The sequence below is a fragment of the Argiope bruennichi genome, chromosome 9 (assembly GCF_947563725.1).
Source record: "Argiope bruennichi chromosome 9, qqArgBrue1.1, whole genome shotgun sequence".
NCBI classification, from domain to species: Eukaryota; Metazoa; Arthropoda; class Arachnida; order Araneae; family Araneidae; genus Argiope; species Argiope bruennichi.
The window spans coordinates 73,667,094-73,692,137 of record NC_079159.1 but is presented as its reverse complement, the minus strand read 5'-3'; the positions used below and the strand labels follow the sequence as shown (position 1 = coordinate 73,692,137).

General features: G+C 30.0%; 1 protein-coding gene across 1 annotated transcript in view; it reads left to right on the top strand.

The window, feature by feature from the left end:
• The first annotated feature begins 1,476 nt into the window (after positions 1–1,476).
• The window catches only part of LOC129984976 (papilin-like), a 46,426-nt gene continuing 22,858 nt past the window's right edge, over positions 1,477–25,044 (top strand). Inside the window, exons 1-8 of the mRNA XM_056094913.1 lie at positions 1,477–1,570; positions 4,565–4,753; positions 6,973–6,999; positions 11,022–11,195; positions 17,981–18,175; positions 21,206–21,232; positions 22,540–22,713; positions 23,572–23,766. Coding sequence (XP_055950888.1) covers positions 1,477–1,570; positions 4,565–4,753; positions 6,973–6,999; positions 11,022–11,195; positions 17,981–18,175; positions 21,206–21,232; positions 22,540–22,713; positions 23,572–23,766 — 1,075 coding nt within the window. The remainder of the gene's footprint in view (positions 1,571–4,564; positions 4,754–6,972; positions 7,000–11,021; positions 11,196–17,980; positions 18,176–21,205; positions 21,233–22,539; positions 22,714–23,571; positions 23,767–25,044) is intronic.

Sequence of the window (25,044 nt, the reverse complement as noted above, 5' to 3'; positions counted from 1 at the left end):
ATTTACTTTTATTATTTATTTTCGATGAAAAAAAGATTGTTTCATTTTCTTTTAATATACCTACAAATTTGGGGTATTCATTTATAAATTGATGATGTAAAACACAATTGTCACTCCTTTACTGACATAGGGAATCTGAAATAGATTTATGTTCATATTTATTATTTCTAATGCTCTCTATGTGTTTTTTATATTCAAAAAGATTATTGAAATTATTTTCATTTGTATTCATAGATAGATAACTGTCACAAGACAAATATTATTGGTTTAAAAACTGATAAAGCGTTTAATTACAGAAATCTTTTGAGCGAGTTAGTTTCAGTACACTGCATATTAAAAAATACGATTAAATCTTGAACGAAATAGAATTAAAAAGAATTTTAAATCCTATAACTAAATACTGTTTAATTACAAAATCGGACATGTTTCAAAATGTAAATCAGCATTTTTTAAGAATTTTTAAACGTCATAACATAAAATTTATAAAAGATAATTAACTAGGAAAATTAGAAAAATTTTGTATCATTCCAGCGATATGTTATTTTAATTTGAATCAGATCGAGCGTAAGGTAATTAAAAATGAAAATATAAAATTAATATAAATAGAAAATATTTCAAATAATATGTTAAAATTTCATGGCCTCTTAATGTTTGTTTACTTTTCTTATTTGATAATCCGACGCTGATTATAAGAAGGTCGCTGCTACGCTAGAGTTCACTATAGTTGGGAGGTTATCAAAATTTTATAAGAAGGTTCTGTAAAAGGAGTCATTGTTATTTTTGGAGAGTGTCATAAGTATGAACAATTGTAATATTGTAGTTGGAATATGTGAGAAATTTTATAAATCGAAAAAAGGAATAAAATATAAATCTTATAGAAATAATTCATTTTTCCATACATAGTTCGTTATATGGTCGTCACTATTTTTGTTCTATATTATATGAAAGTAGTGACCATGTTAAATGACACCGCGTTGTTAAAATGCACTTCTATTTATAGCTTTCCTAATATTTGCACCGTGTCCTAAATTACTACTGAAAGAGTATCTGTTATTTTTGGAATGCATCATTAGAATGAATTACCGTAAAAATATTATTAGAAAAATTAGATGGTCTGATATGGAAATCGCCTAGTAAGAAAGTTGTACACTCCAAAACGAGTAAAACAAGATGTTTCAATTTTCCCAAAATGTTTAGAATCCTGCTATCAGAATACCACGATGTAGAAATGTTGAAAATTTATTTTGCTATATCAACACATTGAAAGAATTGAATAAACTGCATTAGGAAGCAATTTTCGAGACGGTAGCCTAAACATGGCAAGTGTATCAAGTGATCAGCGTCTTGGCGTGAACAGTTTATCTACACATTTATCAGTATTTTTTTTTCTTTCTCCCTTTCTTTACATTTTCTAGAGTTTATATTCTTGAAAATCGTTTAAAATAGTTGTTGTTGCTTCTCAGCAACAGAACTAGCATGGCGAAGTTTTTGTATTTGGTATTGCTGTCTGCAGTTGTCTGGAAAGCGTACGCTGATCAGAATGATGAAGACGGAGATATTCTTTATACAAGTGAGTAAAGAAATATTTCTTGAAATTAATCATTTCATAGATATACTTACTCTATTTATAGATAAATTGCTGATAATTATGTGCTTGGATTATTAGTTAAGGAATAAGACTGAAAACAGTTTAATCAGGTGGTATCAGATGATTTTTTTTTAGGAATAGCAAGCAAATATATACTTAATTGTTAGAATTAACTACTTCTCAAAAAATTTTGAAAAATAGATGAAATGTTTCCTAGGAAACATTTTAATTAGTTTTGTGTTTTCTGAAGAAATTCGGTGTATAAAACCATGTATGTTAATGTGATAAATGGTTATAAATTTTACAATTGGATCAAACAAATGGTTGAAAATTGCTTAAATAGAATCATCAGATGAGTTTTTGGTAACAGAAGATTGCCTTAACCAGCTGCTCTTATCCGCCCAAAAGCATACGGAAAAATCTGAATAACCGGACCGCTACTAACAGTCTAACAGTCATCACCGGCCACGGTACAAGCCTTCCTTTGGGAAGCACGTTTCTCATAGATAGGAGGCAAACTGATTCCCACCATGTTGGCAAGAACTAATTATCATACTGAAAGCTTGTGATCCTTATTTCTGAGATGTCATCGGTAGTAGTGAGTAAAAAAATGCTCAACTGTTACAAATAACAAAATTCTTTGTTTCTCGGAACAAAAGAAGGACAAACTAGCAAAATTTTTTTATAGATGTGACAAGCACACACACACACATACAGAAATTGCAGAATTATAGTCAGTTTTCTATTTCCAGAATAAACACGGTTTTGCAACAAATTAATGTTTACATGCATTGTAAATATGATAATTGATTTAGACTGCTACATTTTTTTTATTTCGAGGAAGATAAAAATACATAAAAAAGAAAAGGGATATAATTTAAAATATTTCAAATTTGCGTAAATGATATAATTTTTTATGTCTTATTTTAAACCACTTAAATTGAATAATACAGGGTAATCATAAACGAGTTATTTAGCTTTGCAGGGTTATCAAAGAAGCACGATACAATCTTGTTGTTCATTGAAAATCATAAAAAAAAAGTCAACTTATTCACAAATGTCCAATGCGAGATCTCCCTCCCACCAGAAATTCGAACGATTTCTGGTGGGAGGGAGGCGGTACGATAGTTAATCCTACACTTTTTTCAACATATATGATGCGACGGTTTGAAAGCCTGCAGGTATGCGCGTCTTAAACCCACCAATGTCAGTTGGAGCAGTGGAACAAGCACCTGTTATTTGGACCCCCCCCCCTCAAAAAAAAAAAAAAGATTATCGCCATACACTCATATTTGTAAGTTTTCAAAGCTTCAAATAGGAATGCAGAGAAAAGTATATCGTTCGTGTTTCTGGAGAGTATCACACTGAATACTTATAAACTTTAAAACACTTAAGAACCAATACTTTAAATTTTCAACTGTTATTTTTGATTTCCAATGAATAACAAAATTATATTTTGTTTTGTTTCTATAAGAGTCAGTTGGATTTTTTATTTATGAAAGCTCCATATAATCTGATTCCGTAAATGTTATGACCTTTCACATAAAACAAATAGAATGTGATATTTTTTAATAATTACAATTTAAAAAAATAATGATGGAGAAATTTTTTGATATCTTTCAAACTGCATGCCAAATCTATGGGTATATTTTGATTGGTATAATTTGTACATAAAAAGCGAATCCCAGAAGTTATAGGAAAAATCATTATAACTAATTCTATAGTTCGAACGAAACGGACTATTAAACTCTCTTTCTAATTTTTCCCTAATTTTAACAAATTTTAAAAGTATTTTTTTATGATTTGCTACAATACCATTATAATATAAATTAAACTTATTTCATACAGTTCAAGTTACGCTAAATTGAGTTTTATTTTTCATATTATACGTTATACTTCTTTGTTTAACATCATTTTTGCGCTATTTTATTTGTTTAGTCTTTGTAGCTTATTTTTTTGACAACGCTTCTGTTCATTCTAAATATTTTACAGTTTTTACCGATTTCGTTTATAAATTTCAAATAAGAAATTTTTTTTCTCATCCCAGTTAACTCAGTGGAGTTTCTAAAATTATCAAAATATGGGAAAAAGTAACATAAGTTTTATAGTTGTTCAATTGGCTGTCCAAAATAGGCTTCTAACTTTGCACTCGGATATGTTACGACTAAGAATGGGAGGATTTTTGCTTTGAATTAGAAAGTTATTGATCTAAGTGGAAACTTTCAAACTAAAAAGTTGTAGGTATAGCCTATAAAATGAGCTGCCAGACGTTGTACTAGTTTAATTAGATCATCTCTTACTAAAAATAATTGTTAAAAAGTGCAAATATTAAAAAATATTTTTCGTCTTTTAAAATTCAAAGGATATCTTTGAAATTATATATAAATAAGTATTACATAGAATAGATGGCAAACATACCAGATAGATATTTGCATCATTTTTTAAAATATTTGGTTTTATCGAAAAAAAGGGAACATGAGAATCTATCTGTGTGAATTCGCGGACTGAAACAAAAAAAATCTTATTCTAAATGTTCTTCTACAATTTCAAAAATATTGTGGTATTTGAATTTTAAAAAATGGTCGTAGTTAAATTTGAAATTGTAATTTTATCTTATGAAGATTGAATTTCCGGTTATTGTTATGTTTGCGAACATAATTTTTAATATTTTTTGAGTATCAATTTGCTCAGTGTAAGGTATTTTTTGTTCCAAATTTAATACAATCTATTTATAATGTAATAATTATTTTTGATAAAATAAAGTATTAATTTTCCCCCTATAATATTCTAAAAAACAACATAAACTCCAAACGTGCATTTTGAAAATAATTTCAAATTGCACAACTATTTTCACTTAATTATATATATATTAGCATTTTTATTATTTATTACGTTTTCTTTAGCAAATATTATTTATATTATTATTTTTAGGGCTGAAAATGAATTACATTTTATGATGTGTCTTTTATTTTTTAGCTCAAAATAATCGAGAAATAAAATGTGGTAAAAATTACGCTCAATATCCAAATTTCGAAGATTGTAGCACCTACATCGTGTGTCAAAATGGGCAAAAAAAGATCAAGTCTTGTCCTGCAGGTCAGCATTACAACGATCAGACCATCAGATGCGAAGAGCCATGCAAAGCATACTGCAACAAGACTCTATGTAAGAATTATCTTTTATTTAAACTATGTAATTTCTTAGGTCTTTACAACATTAAATAAAATTAAAAACACAAAATCGTGGGGCATTTATTCTGACCATTGATTAAAACAGATGCGCTCTAATAAATTTTAGAAGAGGAATATTGAAAGAAAGAATATACTTCCAGTTCGAAAAATGCAGAACTTAGAAGTTTCTAAAAGTCTAAGTAACTAAAATTTAAATTATTATGTATCCCTCCATTCACATATTATCTTGTCAAAAATGCTTAATAAAAATCTCTTGAGATATTAAAATTTTAAACAAAGAAACCCCAGTCTTCAGACAAAATACAGACAGATTTATGAAGCTTTGAATTTTTTTGATTTTAAGCGAACCAATAACCTCCAAGAGAAAAATCTTTGCGTTGATTGGTGGATCTTTTTGTGGTAGCCAATAAAATGGTCTAAAATCTTTTAAACTAGGCACATTCGTCTAATTTATGTTAAAAAATAGTGGATTTTCAGACTTGCTTAAAATGTTACTGTCCTGAATTTTCTATGACTATAGGACAGAGGAATTGTTCAAAAGTTTATAAGTTCGTTCTTAATATTGCAAAATCCGAAATCACCATTAAAAGGATTTGCATAGTAAATACAACTCAAAAACACTTTTGTCAACTCAAATAACATAAAGCATATTTTTTATATCAGTTAAAGCATTTTTTCTAGTATAGTTTAGAAGTTAGCTAAACAATGGGAAAGGGGACATACTCTCTAATTTTTTTTAATAGCCTTTCAGTTCTGGACATTTTTTCAACCAGGATCTTGACAAAAGTTTTAGGTAAAGGAAATAGGTAATTTAAATAATAATTTGCCGCAAATATGTTATTTGGTAATAAAAGCAAAGGATAATTAGAGGATTAACGTTGTAAATGTGATACAACGAAAGATTATGCTTGCAGAACTACATTTCGTTATTTAGAGACTTTCTTTGTTTATGATTTGTTTTTAGTATTTATCTAATATTTAAGACATAGCCATGAATAAAGTTACAATAAATCGAATATTTTATATTGATTATACTTACAAGATCGAATCTCAAAGAATGATTTAGCGAAATTCAAAATTCTTTTTAAGGCTCTTTTAAATATATAAATTGAAACGATTTTGTTCAAAATGATATCACGAACATTGAAATTATTTCTCTTTATTACATCGTATAAATTATAAATTATTCTTTGAATTCACGCCATTTTTTAGAGAAATTTCAACAGCAAAAGGAAAAAAAAAATACAAGAATTTTTGATATGGGAAAATTAAAAATTGAATCATCATTATGAATAATGGAATGAACAACATAAATTTGATTGAATTGTAGCTTCTTCGATCATAGGCTGTAGTATGTCCTGCCACCTTTAGGCTTTTGTCGTAACTGTTCAGTTGACATAAATGGGAATAAATAAAGCCCCTCTGATCCATTTTAATTTTAAATGATGCTAGCTACAGCCATGAAAGTGATGCCTAAAAGCAATAAATTAACTAGGAATTATACGATAACAAAGTTTGCAGTGTTTCAGGAATTAATATGCCAACTATGTTATGTTGCTTAGTGAAAAAACAAACGAAAATTCAGGTGTACAGATTTTTGCGTATTAAATATTTTCAGTACGGTCCAGAGAGTTTCGTCATTGAAAAAAATTAAGGAATTGATGAAAAAAATTAAAATTCTTATTTTCATATATAAATTAAATACTTCATCCCACACTGTAATGTAATTTTGCATTAGTAATCAGAAAAAAAAACTTGTATATAATTAATTTATTAATAATTAATAAAATTATTAACCTTGAAATATGTAATATGAGAATATAAATTTCTAGCGCCATGTCACTAAAACTTGTTAGCATAAGGTAATATTGTTTCCTGCAGGAAAAAACGTGCATGGATTTATTTATATTGGATTATGAACTGAAGTCATATGCAATAAAGCTCTCATTTACACTTAGAGCAGACCAGCAAAAAAAAAAAAAAGGACTGCGGGAGAGGCTTTTGCATTATGAACTATTTAATTTTTTTTTCTTCTCATAAGATAATTTGTGATAACATTTCATTTATGTTGCACATTAATTATGAAAACAGTTTTTGATTTTTCTGATTAATGAAGAAAAATTTTCCATGTTTGATATTGTAAGATGACATGCAAATTGATAATGCTCTAATTTCAAATTCATTTTATTGCAGCTTGTGAATGTAAATGGTCAACATGTGGTAAGAACCTAGATTTTTAATTATATCATTTCAAGTATTTATTTGTTTGAATATTTATTTTTTTTGAATTATATTCAGAGAAAATTCAGTTTCTTCTTTTTTGAAAAAATAAATATTTTTTGGAAGATAGTAAAACACGCGGATTTTAAAATTGCCTTAATTTACTGTTACAAAAGAAAATATATTTCAGTCTGATTTATCTTCTTGAAAATAAAATCCACTAATCATAATGAACATTTAATGACTCATAAGATTTACATATATGAGGTAACCGTAAAAGGATTCAAGATTAGTTCGGCAATATAACAACAGATGGCAGCACGCACAGTTAGAGAGAGCACTATCATAAATCAGTGAGAAAGGTAGCAATAACAGCAATTTTTGTTATGCATCTTATATTGTTTGTGTTCAAGCATTCCCTTTAATGTTGACCCAATAACATTTTCTAAAGCTTAAAATATAAAAATATACCTCTTAAAGAATCACTAGTGCTCTGGTTTGATGCCAGAAATTATAAAATAAATATGCCTAATAGTTATAGAAATATAATTATTAGGCGCATTTATAGCTTAATATTTCCCTACCGAAATATGGTTCAATAACAACATTAAATAAAATGTTAAATATTTCAAATACAAAGATCTGCCCTGCTGACAATTAGTAAAGCTTATTTAACAGTTTCAAATGACGCATTGCAGAGTCTTTGCTGCATTTAAATTAGCATATCAAAACAAATCAGAAAACTTAAGGGGAAAAAATGAAAAAATTCCGAATCCTTGGAACATTCCAAATTACAGATTGGCATTTTTATGAGGATGCCTATCAACTGACAGAAATTCAACTCGTCAGAGATGGTTTTAAAATTAATGGCGCATTTTCTTGCGTTTTTGTTCATTACTTCAATGAAAACAAAATATACTGGAAAAGTTTCCATTTAAGAAATGACAATTGTTTTCATGGCTTAAATAATTATAATACAAGAAACAGTTTATTCGGCCATTGAAAATAATCGTCTAGATGTCAAAATTATCACTGTTTCTAGATTTTCTTTAATGGCAACATTATCTACACAAGGAAGAAAGAATTTGTTAATGAACTAATATATATATATATATATATATATATATATATATATATATATATATATATATATATATATATATATATATATATATATATATATATAGAGAGAGAGAGAGAGAGAGAGAGAGAGTTATATCATCTTATAGATTCTTACATATATATATCCCGAAATAGCGGATGACTCACAAAAGTAGCATCAAAAAACGAATTTTTTTAGTAAAAAAAAGATTGCAAACTGATTTTTATATCAATCAAATCTATATCTACCATAGAAATATTGGAAAAATCAAGCACGACTTTTCAATAAACCAGCAACATATACTTGAGGATGCATAAAAAACACAACTAACATGTTTTTTTTGAGTTTTCTATACATCTTCAGGCAAATGTTGCTGACCTTAAGGTCTCTTGGTCTCATGGCTCTCTTATATTCCAATCTGGGAAAATAAGAGAGCCATGAGGCCAAAAACCTGGAAAAATGTTATTTATGTTCATTCTGCTTTCGTAAATAACTAAAGAAATTGTAAGCCTAGCCATGACCATTGAGCTCAACCAAGAGGAGCAACCTCATTATCACCTCCCCTAACTTATTTATTTGTATATTTGCTTGTATTTACGAACATACTTCTTTTTTATTTACTTTTAATTTTTTATCTAAATTTATTTTGTTAGTTACAATAATCTTTTTCTGTTATCTTTATTATTTTTCTAAGTTATTTATTATCTTTTGCTGAATATACATTGTTATTCGCTTATTTTTTTATATTATGCAATCTTTATTTTGCAATTTCTTTTCATTTTACATATTTCTTATTTTTTTACCCTGTAGGTATTTTTTTATGTATACTAGATTTTATTTTGTTTATTCTCACTGTAGTACATATTTTTTCTGTATATGTTGTTGTTTCTAATGGTACTTGTCACAGATAAGCTCGCTGACGAATTTGTCGGCGATTTTAAGCCGATAGAGCGTTTCTTGTTTCAGTAGCGCCATCTAGGTCCAAGAGTACGACTTAGCTACTCATACGTCACAACCCTTTTTACGGAGTGTTCTTCATTCATACATTTCATTCACTCATCCACAGATCGTAATTTATACCTGAATCAGAGAACGATCAGCTCTGATCCATTAACTCGAATGGTATTGTATTGACTTGGAGGACTTAGTGACCACAACAGATTTATAAGTGCACCAGCCACCACATAGACGGAAGTCTTCGGTCGGTGGGGTTCGAACTCACAATCCAAGTGCTACACCGTACATGCTACGACTTTAAGCTGAGGAATGCACATATGTATTTTTATGCCTTTGTGTTGAGAGATTTGTATTGAAAGAAAGTGGCCACTTAGAAAGTCGTCTTTCTTCCGAACGACTTAGGCCAGATCGGTGTTTTTTCATTGAATATATTTCTTTGGAAAAAGAAAAAGCTTTGTTAGGAAGTAAAGAATTGTCTATATTCGGATTTTACAAATTTTGACTAAACGTCATGTTTAGTTTCAAATTTGGAACTTACGCTTAAAACTTTTTAAAGCTCTCACTCTAGAATTTTAGCAAATAATTTGTCGTTGGCTGTTTTAAGAGGTTATATTTTATTTTAAGTTTTAAACTATGTGAAGAGAAGTCAGTCTAGGGTTCTTTGGTATCAGATATTAATCCTTAAAATTTAATACTTAAAAATCCACGATCGTTTCATAACCTGCCACTGCTATTGAAAACAGAATTCCAGCAATTACGAATTCAGATAATATGCAAGTAAATAATAACCATGGAGAATGGGAAAGTGGTGGGGATGTAATGTTCGCTTTGAAGAATACCCTCGCACATATAAATAAGCATATAACTCATAATATATATTTTCTATTATATTTTTTTTAATTTCATATGGATATATTTTTGGCTTGGTATAAGTTTTATGATCCGTGTACATATCTGTTTTATTTCAGGAATCTTTACATTCAAATTTTCAGAAGGGTTTAATAAATATTAAAAACCTATTATTTAGAATTTTAAACTTTATGCAAAGCGACAACGGTTTAAAAGGAAAAAGAATTTTGAAAGGAAAAAGAAAAGGCCACGAATTCTGTATATTATAAATTAAATAAATGCAAATGTTTGCAATTAAAATAGAAGAAGTTAAAAAGTAACGTGGGTTAATATGTTTTAAAAGTATGACCTTGAGTTAAGTACAATAAAATATTCAATGATGCAATAATAACCGATAAATTTATCGAAATAAAATGTTAATCAATGAATTTAAATAAAATAAACAGTGAAAAAAACATCTGCCATGCCAACTAGGGATATTAAAACTATTATTATGCTAAAATAAGGAACGAAACTAAGCCAAATAATTGAAAAAGAATTGCAAAATTTTTAAAAACGATGTTCAAGGGTTAATTACTGCTCATGCATTTTTGCTTTTATTCTACTTATTATAAAAATGTGTCGAGAAAGCAATTTTAATATAGGTAAAAGAGGTGTGGAATTGTGTACAGTTCAAACAGACAAAAGAACAAGCTGGTACTCCATTTTATGTACTTGGGTTAAAAGCATGCCTTATACTGAAATTTACTTAACATGGAAAAATGAGCATTATTTTCTGATTTTTTTAACAACAATGAAAAACAAATTAATCGCAATAATGAAAACGATTTGAATGTCATTGCAACATTGAATAATGAATTTAAATTAATTAAAAATAAAAAAAATATATGGCAAAAATGATATTTTTTTACATTTTATGATGACGAAAAAATCTTTATGTGTCATAATATATTCGAAAATAAGATGAAAAAAAAAGACTAATTTTTAATTCATTAAAAAAATTACTCTGAGATGCGCATTCCTATATTCCAAAGTGCAGAAGTGCCAAATTTAGTAGCCCTAGGTCAAAAGACCTGGTAAATAGAGAAAAAATAATACATAAGTTTTTCTGCAGGACTCGACGACGCATGTTTTCAGATGAAGATCATCGGACCCTGCAGGGCTCGCATTCCGAGATATTTTTTCAACAAGCGCGCTGGCGAGTGTCAAAGATTTGCCTACAGTGGATGCATGGGGAATGAAAACAACTTTGAAACGCTTGAAGAATGTCAGCAGAAATGCAGCAAAGGTACGTGAAATGAAATTTATTCATCATGGCAAGTGGAAATAGTCTTTCCCAATATTTCTTGCATATTTTCCAATAAAGATATTATTCTCTTCTCCACCCACTATGAAATTGTGGACCTTGGTTAAGGCCATAAACCTTTTCATGGCATTGAAAAACCATAATTACAAAATATAAATTATTTAACTGGAATCTAGTATTTGCATTTAATCTATCGTGTGATTCTTTGCAATTTTTGACGATTAATGTTGTTATTTACCAATAGGTACCCAAAAATTAAATTTTATGTTTTAGATAAATTGTTTCTAAACGATTGAAACCACAATTTCACTCAAAACTACAATTGTAATCACAGAATCATGTACAAATTTCATATATTAAAGTTATTGTGTTTTGAAAGTTTAATTTTTCTGTATATTCAACAGCATTCAATAGTAACGTATTTATTCAAAAAAACAAACTTTAACGACATTTTTTAGGATTTCCCTATATTTTTTCCTTACTAATGAAGTTGCAGATTCGTCATTACAAATACGCAATGTCAAGCGTATTTGAAAATTCATTGCACATATTTAAAAAAGAGAAGGAAAGGATTTACAGAACGGCTGACAAATGCGTGCAATTTGATGCTGGTGCATTAACTGGAACATCATGTATTATATTTCTATGACAACCCTTTTAGCACAAAATGTCTTACAACATTGTTACGATATCTGTACGATTTTGGTCGGCATTCAGAATATCGGGCAACATCGTACAGATATCTTGCAAAATCTTGTGCTAATAGTAAATTGCAAAGAAGATCGTAATCTATTTTTAAAGGAGCCCTTCTTAATAATATATACAATGATAATTCAAATTCTTTATATATTAATTTACTTAAAAGATTTTGTTCGTTCTATTAACTATTGCTGGTTTTTTTTGTTTCCTTACCCTAATAGATCAAGCAAAATAGCGATACAAAATGCTAGGAGAATATGTCTTATTACACCAAAGATGCCTTTTTGCTGTATGAGCATAATACTTTAAAATCTATGTAGAATGTTTAATAAAGGTTACGAAGTGTGAAGAAGATAGAAACTCAGTCCACTGATATATGTTTTCTTAAAAAAATTAATTTAAAAAGATCTCTAAGCCGGTTAATCAGTACAAGGGATCTTATTTCATAATACAGTATTATCCTACTTTTATACTTTAAAACGGACGAAAGAAGTAATGTTGTAAACTTAGAATAATGTAAATTTCAAAAGATCACTTACATTAGTTATCATTTATGCTTAATCTCAAAAGATCCAGAAAAAATATTAAACAACTTAATTTGAGGCAGGAACGAAAGAATTGGTAATATTTTACTTGCAAATCCATTCATGCCTGAAACCTCCAAGTATCTAAATAAAATGGGCGAAATTATTAGCAACAATAAATGCAAAATTGCATCGTTATGAGAACCGATTTAATAACACTTATTTAAAAAATAGTTCAGTTTATTTAGAAATAATAATGGGCTTTTCTACTGAAAAAAAAAATTGGAAACGATTAATGTCATCTGTTAGAAATCCTGGATATCTGTGCCAAAGGTAAAAAAGTTGAGAGTTTGTCTATTCTTTCCTATTTCACTCTCTGCCCCACCAATTTCAAATTCAAGAAAAGGCCACACACCTTTTTTGGAGGTTTTTTCTGTCAAATGAAGGGCATAGAGTCATCTTTTGGCTTTCAGACTTCCAAAGATGACACAGAACTAACTGTGAATGATCTTTTATCGGTTGCCCCAATGTCACATGTTGTCCTACAAGGTTTTGAGATACAGGGGGAAGTTAAAGGTATTTTTAGGAAGCGCTGACCTGGTTTCAACTTCATTTTCTTAGGAGAAAGTTAATGAATTTTAAGTCATTGAATTCTCTCCTAGTGAAATCATCAGATATTTTGAACTACAATATGTGCATTTTAGACTTAAGCAGAAGAGAAAAATAAAGCTTTAATCTTCGACAAAGAATTTTAAAAAAATGAATAACTCAGCAAATTACTCAAGTGTAGATTTGTGTTTTTAAGTTTTTCAATGCGATACTTATAAACAAAGAAAGAAAAACCGTTTGAATCTGGATATAATGTTTAAATACAAGACCAGACAGTTTGACAAGACAAGACAAGACAGACATATCAACAGTTTGGGACGATTGCTCAATTTATACATGATTAGTCAAAGAAAAATAAAGTTCTTAATGCAAATGAAATTAAAAAAAAGCATAAGTTTATCAACTGAAAATTTCTCATGCCTTTTCATTTCAGATCATTCATTGCGCCAAATTAATTCATTGTGATCATTTATTGCGCCCAAATAATTCATTATGATCATTCTTTAAGAGCATTTCTCATCATGATTTATATAAAGGCTAACCTGGAAATTTACTTAAATATTGTAGTAGTTAAAAGAAAGATTATTTACTATTTGAATGGGGCTTTCGCTAGTCAGAAACAATTGTCTCTCACAGAAGTCAAGTTCTGATATCAAGGTCGAGGTAGCAAGTACTATTTACCCCTTGTCCTCACAAGTCCATCACAGACCAATTTATAGGTTAAGAATGTGCCTATGAAGGTCAACGTCGGGCAACTGAAGGACTTTTGAATGTCACAAGATGATCCAAAAAGAGGATGGACATGCCCTTTTGTGACTTTTGTCTCCTTCACACGATGCCCCACGTGCCTCGAAACGGGAAAGTTTCCCATCTTGAATTGTGAGGGAGCATTAACCCTGGCTACAAAGTCAAGGGTATATGAATCAAGGCCATTAGATGGGAAAGTTTACCTTTCAAGATTTCTAGGCCTTCATTGACCTAGTTTAGAAACAAAGAAGAAAGTTCTTCTTTTCTTAAATGTCAAATGAAAGGCAAAAAACATATTTTACCTTCAAATATTAAAGGATGAACCTCAAAATTTAAGCGTTAATTTCCAAGCATTGAAGCAATGACTTGCCTTCAATTGTTTTTAGATGCATTATGTATTTATTTGAGATATAAGTACAAGCAACAGGCATTTTACAAGAGCGTTGAGTTATTCTGTTTTTTTTTTCTTCAGGAATTAAAACTGCCGATTTCGTATATTGATTTCTAACTTGAATCATTTTGACCACTGTAAACTGTCAATTTCAAAAATTATTTTGTAAATTTATGATTAAAATTAAATTTAGGTTATCTTGAAGATTCTAAGGCGTGACCTCTCTTGTTAAAATAAATAAATAATAAATATAAATAAATAAACAAATCCTGTCCTATTCTTTATACTATACTAAATGAAATGAAAATAACATAGATAACTGAAGCATTATTACAAGATACATATTACAAGATTACATATTACAAGATTCATTAATTTTTTTAAATTTATTTACTACAACTTCGCCTGATATTATTTAAAAAAACAATGCTTCGCTGTATAATGCCTAGTTTTATACCCCAAATACCAATTTGAAAATATATATTGTAATCTGAATTTAATAGTAAATATTCATTTAATAATTTAAAGAATTCTATTGACACTGTTCTATTGAACTCTGTTTCATTATAATTAAAACCTCGCTGAATTATTAAAAGGCATTTTTAATCTTTGAAATTGGATTATATACTTGACAGTTTTTGCCGAATCAGATTCATCTACAGAATTATTGAATTTTTAAACTTTTAAACTTAATAATTAATGGACATTACTCGAATTTTATTTTTAAGAAATTCTTATTTGAATTAAATTTTGCTAAGCAACCTGTCATTCATAGCTGAATCAGATATATATTAAATTACAAAGTGCAGAAATTTGAACTGCTCAAGCGTTATGAAATCATATGATCTCTATGACTAAGTACTTTGAATTATTTTGAGGCCCCATTCGATATTCTTCTTTAATTCAATAACTAGTCCTTAAGAAACAGACAACCTCTAATTTGTTCGCTCTTTTTCTTTTTTCGTTCAAATAATCTTTATACAATAATCCATACCATGGGTATATTAATATAATGCATATGTATTAAAATTAATAAGTATAATCAAATAAAAAAACATCACAGCGGAAAAGCTAATGAATGTAATTGAAAAGCGAAAAAAAAAAAATGTTAAGAAGAAAAAAATATTCAAAAATGTGATGCGTGATCACCTAAATACAGCAAATAAATAATTGGATAAGTAAATTAATTATTTTGATACACATTAACTGGAAGTGTGATTCTCTCCCTTCCGAGACCCTCAAAATTCAAAGGAATAGATTATGCAATAGATAACTATTTTTTGGTGACGTAATGAAAGTCTATTAAAAATTTTAGTGTAATATCAAAAAAAAAAAAAAAAAGTAACTGAATATGTAAAAACTCGATTTTTTAACTTGACGTGGTTCTCAGTGACTTTCTACGGGGCTTTTTAAAAAGTCAAGGTCAAAGGCTGCACCTCCACTAGCCTTTCTCCATGTAGTGTTTTCAGCGACTGATTTCTAGATCAAATAAGGACAGCATATACTCTCTGAACGAACATCAAGGTCAAATGAAGGTCAAAGAGGCTCCTTTCAGACTTCAAATCCCGAGAGATGACCCAGAACTAGTATACCTGACCAATATTTGCGTATCCTGATGTTACCCGATGCTCTAAAATTGAAATAGACCTTGACATTGGGGTGAAAATATCTTTTCAGAGCTTTGCTCTCTTTATTTCACTTTCCCCGGAGAAAGTGACTAAATTAGATCATGCCCCAGTGGCCTTGAGTGGACGTTCTTTTCTAATTTTTGAACGTTTGATAATTATTTATGAGTATTTTAAAAATATTGTGTATGCATATTAATTAATATTGAATAAATATTCTTTTAATTATTTAATAAAAAATTCTAATTAAATTATTTTGAAGAAAAAGCAACAAAAAAGCTCTTTTTTTTAGTAAAAAATTTTTTTTACTATCACAAAATGTTTAGACAGTTTAAAAAAAAAACCCTGTCCTATCTCATATTTCCAGGAGAGTTATCAAATTTTAAAGCTAATTTAGAGGTCCAAGTATGAAGAAAAAATATCAAAAAGTATAGAAAGGTCACATCAACAAATCACAGACAGGTCACATCAACAAGTAAAATCTATGGCCAATTGAAAATGGTTACTGAATATGTGACAAAAGATAAGAAAATGTAGTATTTTGATAATAGTCTCCTTCTGAGATAGTTGTTTTATTCTGCGCGTGAATATTTTAAGTAAGTGTTTCCAAACATTAAAACGATTTAATCCACTTTTTAGAAACAAACTAAATTTATAGTGACAAATCTCATACTTAGCGCACTGAATTTTTTCAAAGACGAACTGCACACATTCTTTTCAAAAGAATTTTTATGGGGAGAAAAGAACTTCGTGGGAATTTTTTTTTATTATTATTATTTAATATAATAAATATTCAATAAATGATAATGAGTTGCTTGAAAATTAATGCATATGTAAATTGAAATGGTTGATTATAGCAATAAGGAGTCTCTGATAATGTATGCGGAGTCTGAGATCCAACATGGAAGCGTAATATTTAGTGAATTCGCGTACTGGAAAAATAGGCGTCAACATCTGATACCTAAGTCTATGATATCGTCCATAAAGTCAGTTTTTCATATGCTCCATCCCTACATTGAAAAGAAGCTTGTTTCAATTTTCAGTTCCTGTCATTCAACTTGTAATATCTTGATCAAGACCGATCAAATAGGAGAGAAGCGTAACAAAATAATTCTTTTATTTACAGCCTTATATATTTGCAAAAAATAACTTGAAGTGCACATATGTTAATATTATTTACAAAAATCAAATAACAATTGAATCACGAAATCGAATCTCAATCAAATTGGAGAATAAGCCACCGAAAAAACCGCTGACATGCTGGCAGATCTGAACGCCTACACCAGGGCGATTCAAAAATCCACTGATATTTATCGGGTGGAAGACCCTGCTACAGAAACCCGAATCACACGAAACTTCTCAAAAAATGAGGAACAAGTTTTTCGCACCCGAAATCTTTCCGAATTCCGATTCGAAGCCTCTCTCTCCTCTTCTCTGGAGAAATATGCCACCTTTTATTTCCAGCAGATATCCGCCTCCGGTTTTTCCACTGGTGAACTTGAGATCCGTATCACCCAATAGCTACTCAGAAACGCTCCCTCAGTGGTCTCCACTCGATTGAAGGAGTAGTGAACCATCTTGATAGCCGACCGCCTCTTGAGCATATGTCAATTACAACCAATTCGCAGCTAAGACCGTCTGAAGTGCACAAGGGTTTGACATTTAATGACAACGGTTAGTGGCAATTGATCGCTTCTTGATGAATTTAGGAGTCTCCTCATAAGGGAAAAAAGTTTAGCATCTGGATGTTTTCCGTTCCTCTTCCTTGAAGACATGATCTATTTGAAACGACGGGATACACATTTGTCCTGCCACACCTGGATATAGACCAGACACAATGACTCTCCTAGTGAAACGGATCTATATCTGGAGATCCGTATGCACTTAACTATGTGTGGGAAACGGATGACGTTACATCTGGTCTGAATGCCAATTACCATTTTAAGAAAAAGGGGAAACGTTACATATGTTTTTGTAGTAATGCTACCATGAAGTCTGATGAAAATATTATGCCTACATCACGCTTTTACAAATAAACATATATATTCAAGATTTTTTTGCGACACACAAAATATTGAGTTGCGGCTCACAATTTGGTAATCATTGGTTTAAAGAAACGAATGAAGGCATCCAAGTTTGGAGTTACTTATTCAAGTGTGGTTTTTTTTACAGATAAGCCAAAGCCTATACCGAGTTTCCAATGCCCCACGATGAATGGACTCTTTCCTAATCCAGATAATTGCAGGACCTTCTTTCAGTGCTCTCACGGCAAACCACACTTCATGTCTTGTCCTTCTGATCTCCATTTCAGCAATAAAACGAAACGTTGCGAGAAGCCCTGTGATGCCTACTGTGACAAGTCATTGTGTAAGAATACATTTCTTTTTATGAAATAATTATAATTTATAAGGATGATTTTGTTTCTTCTAACCTCAGAAGACAAATAAAATAATAAAAAAAATAGATTTACTTGTTACAACATAAAAAAATAAATTTTACTTGTTAAACAAAAAAAAATGTTTTGATTTGATCTAAATTGACTACATTAGACTAGATTGTAAATCTTTTTACGTGTTGGTTAATAGTAGTAACTGTTATATTATAGAGCAGGGGTGGGCATTAAGTCGATCACGATCGACCCATGGACTACCAAGACAGTTTGGTGTGACCGCCTTTACTAAGGCCTAAGACGCGCATACTAAATAAAACTTAATTATGGAACATTATATTATCTTTATCTCTTGAAGAAAACAAAGTTTTTTCCATCAGAATGACATAATTTTTAAAAGAACGTAGTTCAAAAGCTTAAGAATAATTTTTGGAATCTAGTGGACGATGTTTCCAAATATAAAAAAAGTGGCATATCATTTAACATCGTTCTTTGGATCTACGTACTGGTGTGAATCTGTATTTTATACGATGAATCTAATTAAGACAACTTATCGTTCCTGTGTCACAGACGATTACTTGGAATCAAGTGAAAGAATAGCAATTAGTAATTATATATCGATATATTCAAGATTGGCTGATAGTATGTAGCCTAAGTCTTCTACTAATTATAACTACGAGATCTAACTTTAGATGAAAAGTCTTTCCTTTTTAATGTATTGTGAATTGTTTGATATTAAATGCATCATTTGATATTTTTATATTTGTAGTTATTATTATTATATTTGTAGTTATGTAATTAAATACATATTCCGTACTTTCCGTACTTATTATTAAATTATAATAAATATTGTAGAGACCTTTTTTGAAGCTCACCACATCTACTCTACCGGGTGGACCGCAACACCTTGAAAAAATTAGAAGTAACCCGTACCATGGAAAAGTTTGTCCGTCGCTATTATAGAGTATAAATTATAAATTAGTCATAAAGTGACCAAATGAACATTCATATGAACATACGAGTTCTACACATTTGTTCAATAACATAGGTATCAATTTATTCACGAGAAAAGCTTCACATATGTATATGCACACCTGCCAATTATCCACATGCGCTAACAAGTACCCCCTACCCTTCAGTAACATAAATTGAGAGGAAAGTATTACGTTGCACACTAAATATATCATGACATTGATGAGTTGGCAGCTGACCTTCTACATCAGACAGATGAGTTCATTTGCTTAGAAGACGAAGACTTTGTTGAAGAGTGCCTCTCCCGGGGGGGGGGGCACCTCGTAATTGAGAATGAAAAGTTTTCTGCATGGTGATGGTGGTTTGCTCTCGCCACCCTAATGGGTACACAAAAAGGTGAGGGTCTCGTTCCTCCCATCGGCGACGGAGGTACTACCCAAAGGAAGGGTTGTACCGTGGTCGGTGATGGCCCTTAGGACTCAATCACAGTTCCCACCAATGTTACTATTGCGGCGTTCGAGTTATTCAGATTATTCCATTTGCCTTTCGGTGATTCGGAATAGCCAGTTTAAGGTTTGATGAAGATTGCTAGTTTTGAAGAAAGAATAGAGTTAATATTAATGCATATTGAACTAAATGTATTTTTCGAACTTTTCTGTACTTTTCATTGTATGGAACTCAATGCACTTTTTTGTGCTTTTCTGCACTTTTCATTTCTGTATTTTTAGCTGCGTGCTATGTAGGGGAGAAACGCATCTAAATTTCTTTCACTTTCATTCATAGCCATTTCATAATTTAACAAAATGTACTCATTTGATATCACACAATTCTTACGCCATTTCTGTTACCTAGTCATAACCACACTATGCAGTAGTCTTTATGATTAGACACTTATCCATTCCAGTCCTTCTAACAGTCCAGTGTTTTCAGAAAGGTTAGAGAGGAGTTTTAAGGGGATTGGGAACGCCAATTTTCAGAACCAAACAGTACAGTGGCTTCTCTTTGATCCTGTCGATACTGCTTCGTTCAGTGGTGGCGGGGTGATTGGCTGTATACAAGAAGAGTGACTTTTTTATAATCCGGCATTTATTCAGTCAGTTCCCTTCAGTAGTTCGGAGTTTACAGAAGGGTGAATGGGATGTTTTAAAGGGTCTGTGAAAGCTTGCCAGAAACTGGCTGTACAGTGGTCTATAATCCACCCATCTTATAATTCGTCCCCTCTAAAAATCCAGCGTGTTCAGAAGGGCGATTTGGAACCGTTAACAAGAAACAAGTGACTACATGACAAAGCCTCTAACTTTGAACCTAAATAAACAGTTACGACTACTTAGTTTTTAATTACATTTTTAATATTTATTATATATAATTTAATTATCAGCATATTTCATGCAATAAACATAGTTTTTTGCGTTTAATATGCGTTTTTTTTAACGTTAATATACATTAATCTGCCATCCTTGTAGTTTGATATAATCTGGATTTCTAGATTCACATATGCCATCGCTTTCTTGGTTTCACTTTTAAATCTACCATGTTAAATCAAGATACTAAAGAATGCTTACTTTTATTGCATGAATATTATTTAATTTCAAATTATTCTGGGAAGCTGGAATATTGGCGCATGAAAAAAAGAGCTTTCTTATTTTTTTCAAGTCATTAAATATACGACTTCCTTTTATTATTAATTATTCTAAAATTTATTCATCGCTAATAAGTTTGGCCCTTATACATTAGGGAACGGTAAACATAAAGACGATCTGTTCTATGATTAGAGAAAACAAAGCTTAATCGTAATGGACATAATATAGAATTATGAATTGATGAAAGAGGATTTTAATGGAAATTCCATTAAATGACTTCCTATGAGTTTCTATTTTTTATTTTTGATGCTTAAGTAAAATTACTATTCATGGACTTTTGAAAAATGGAGTTATTTTTGCTACTGACTGTAACATTTGGGGCAACATCCATTTTATTTACATACTTTTGACATATAAATAACTTTTGATATTCAGTTATTTCTTTTTCTTTTTCAGCGTGCGATTGCAAGTGGCCTACATGTGGTATGATATTATTTTAGTCTTTTTTTTCTCAATAATTTTTTCCTGATATTTTCTTCACTGATTTTTATACTGATATTTACTATTGTAGAATCTGGAAAAACTGAATGAAGGCTTTATCATATAAGATACAAAGTAAAATAGAAATTAGGTCATTTCTAATACTTATTAGTTCATTGCCTAGTAAACATGATTTAAGGGAAATTACGTGACTTTATTTTTTTATATGTACATTCGGAAGGCAAAATAAATCTCTTATTACTTAAGCTTCAAATGAATTTTGAAAAATTACAACATTCTATATTGTCAAGTCAATACACAATATTTAAATTATTCCCATATTTTTTTTATTTAAATGTGATATTAGCTATAAATAAATATTCAAAAAGACAAATTCTTCCTTAATTTCATTTAAAACTGCTCATTCACAAATCGCGACCAACTTTGCCACCACGTTAAGATATTCAGAATTTTTCTTAAAGATATTGATAGAATAATTGTTTGCCATTCTAAAGAATATTGTAACATAAATTTCATTACGAATTCGCTAATTCATCAACATTTTCGGAAAATATTTTGAGAATCAATTCTGCCAATTTTATATCACGCGCTTAGCGTTTCTTACAATTAAATATTCGTGGCTTATGCAGAATAATTGGAACATTTTTTATACTTTATTGAGGAAATGTATTTCGGCAACGAAGCTGTCAAAACACAAAATGTAAAAGAAGACTTATTACAAAACTGCAAATATGAAAAGCAAATTTTATTCAAAAGTTTGTATTGTTCCATTTAATGAATTTTCAATTAAAAAATATTTAGGAAAATATTTAATGTACTCTAACCATTTTTTTTTATAATCTTGTTATACTTTTAAAAGAAATAAAACAAAAAATATCAACAAAACGGTTTTCTGTTATCATTTTACTTCTCTTGGAATTGTGAATACTCCTTTATGAATTTGTCATTTTCCTTCCCCTAGAATTGTAAATATTCCTTTAAGAATTTGTCATTTTCCTTCCCCTAGAATTGTAAATATTCTTTTATGAATTTGTCATTTTCCTTCCCCTAGAATTGTAAATATTCTTTTATGAATTTGTCATTTTCCTTCCCCTAGAATTGTAAATATTCCTTTATGAATTTGTCATTTCCCTTCCTCTAGAATTGTAAATATTCCTTTATGAATTTGTCATTTTCCTTCTCCTAGAATTGTAAATATTTCTTTATGAATTGTTTGTTTGTTTCACATGAAATATATTATTCATAATAAGTGCAACTTTGATCTCTCATTGAAAATTATCTTTCTGCAGGTTTGGATGACCTTTGCTTCTTGCCTGCTGAAACCGGGCCCTGCAGAGCTGGTTTCGATAACTATTTCTTTAATTGGCAAACTGGCCAATGTGAAGAATTTCCTTATGGCGGATGTGAGGGCAACAAAAATAATTTTGAGAAAAAGGAAGATTGTGAACAAGCTTGTACCAAAGGTAAATGTAAAATATAACTCTGTTTCAGAATACTGTATATCGAAAAGAGCTGGTTAAAAAAACATATTAGTTGAATTTGTACGCAATATAATTTATATGATAACTCTGCTATATAACTTGCTAGGTAAAGCTGTTACAATCAGTTTTTGGAATCACACAGTCGTGTATTTTTTTTAATCATGTGAGAACATGATGTTGTTTTTGTTTAAGGTTTTTGAAGCCACAAAATGCACGGGCAGAAAATTGGCGAGTTATTGCTTTTGAGTCATGTATTTTTCTTTTAGGGTTACTAGAAAGATTGTCACATTTGGCGACTAATCGCCAAAAAAGTTACAATTTGGTACGAATGTCCCGATTGACCATGTACCCGATTCTCCCGTCTGTACCCGATTTTTTTAATTTTTAACTATTCTAGCTGACAGAAAATATTTTTGGAACTCAAACGGTTTTGAGATGGGAAATTGAGAAAAATAATCGGTGTTTTTTTTATAGGTTGATGATTTTGCAATACGATAGTCGCGTGATCATTCGAAACCAATTTAAATTGGATTTTCAAAAAAAAAAAAAAAAAAAAAAAAAATCTGGTCCTGAGATAAAGTTTTGATGCTTTGACGCTTGATCGATTTTGAGATGAAAAAAAAACTTCCATCGTTTTCTAAATATTGTAAATATCGTCGTGTGTAATCGTGTGTAAACTGATAGTCACGTGATTGTTTCAAACCAGTTTAAACTGTTAATGACTTAAATTAATTAAGAAAAACAATTCTTTAAAAAATAATAATATTTTCACATGATTATATAAAATTTGCAATAGCAGATTTCATTTTTTATTTATTTATTTAGCGCTTTTTTTTTTAGATAAGCCAAAGCCTATACCGAGCTTTCAATGTCTCAAGAAGAATGGACTCTTCGCTAATCCAGATGATTGCAGAACCTTCTTTCAGTGCACTAACTTTAAACCAAATTTGATGTCTTGCCATTCTGGTCTTCATTTCAACGATAAAACAGAACGTTGCGAAAAGCCTTGTGATGCTTACTGCGACAAGAAATTATGTAAGAATATATTTCTACTTATTTATTATTTAGAAAAATATTTTTGTTTCATTTAGTAGGAAAAACAAAAGTAAGCTTTTTTTTGGTGCATGAAAAGTTTCGATTATGTTTAGTAAATTAGAAATCTCTCACTTATTTGCGATTGGCGATTGAGGGAAAAAGGATGAAAATTTCTTTACTGAGCCAGTGGGTGTTCGTAAAGGTTCTCGCACGAACAATTTTATATTAATCACATTATAAATATTTTAAAAATTTTGTTTAAGAAATAAAGATCAAATATTCCTAAACAAATTTTTCCAATTTTCCCTCAAATTTATCAAAGTATTCTGATTTAAACATTAAGTATAGAGAAAGTGTAGCAATTGTCAAAAAATTCGAGCTCGTGATTTTGACGAATCTCCACGTTTTAGACGCCCCTGAGATCGAAAAACACGTTTCTGGAAAATGTCCTTCTGTCTCTGACAAGGATAATTCAAAAATGTTTTGAACTAGACGAATGAAATTTGGTATACAGGCTTAAAACCAAATTTATATCAAATTTTGAGCAAACTGAGTTCAGAGGAAGTTCGTCTGTCCGGCTGTTCGAATATAATTTTACATGATAACTACAAAACGAAAAGAATTAGATAGATAAAATTAGATAGGTTAGCACTGATATCATAATCAAGAGATTATAATTTCGAATCCCGCTAGAGACAATGCGAGACAATTTGTGTAAATATTTAATTTCTTGATTTTATGTTGTCCTTTATTTTATGTTCCAGAAGATTCTGGACCTTTCTTTATTTTCCAGATAAGTGTTCTGGACTTTTCTTACTGTCTCCAGAAAAGTATTCTGGAACTTACACTGCTAGTTTAAAATCAGAAGATCTGTCAGTCACTGTGTTCTGAGTTCAGAGTTGAGTTAATAAATTTTGGTTTAACTCCACTACTTGTGTGTGTCATTGAGTTCCACACTAGAGTACCTACGTGACAATATACACCAATGTATATAAAAATACTAAATTCATGTCACAATGTACACCAGTGTCATGCAAGGCATTCACTGGGATCACATCTTTATTAAAGAGAAAAGTTTGAAAAGACCATTCCTGCTGATTTTTAAATATTTTATTTACTAAGTATTTAAAATATATGAAAATCATGAATGCGGGATGGCATTTTATTTTCTCGGCCTACATTATCTTTAATATTTTTTATAAAAATAATAAATACACAAAATCACCCCAAATTCACTTTATTTTTTGATTAATAAAATTTTGAAACTTTCTCCCATAA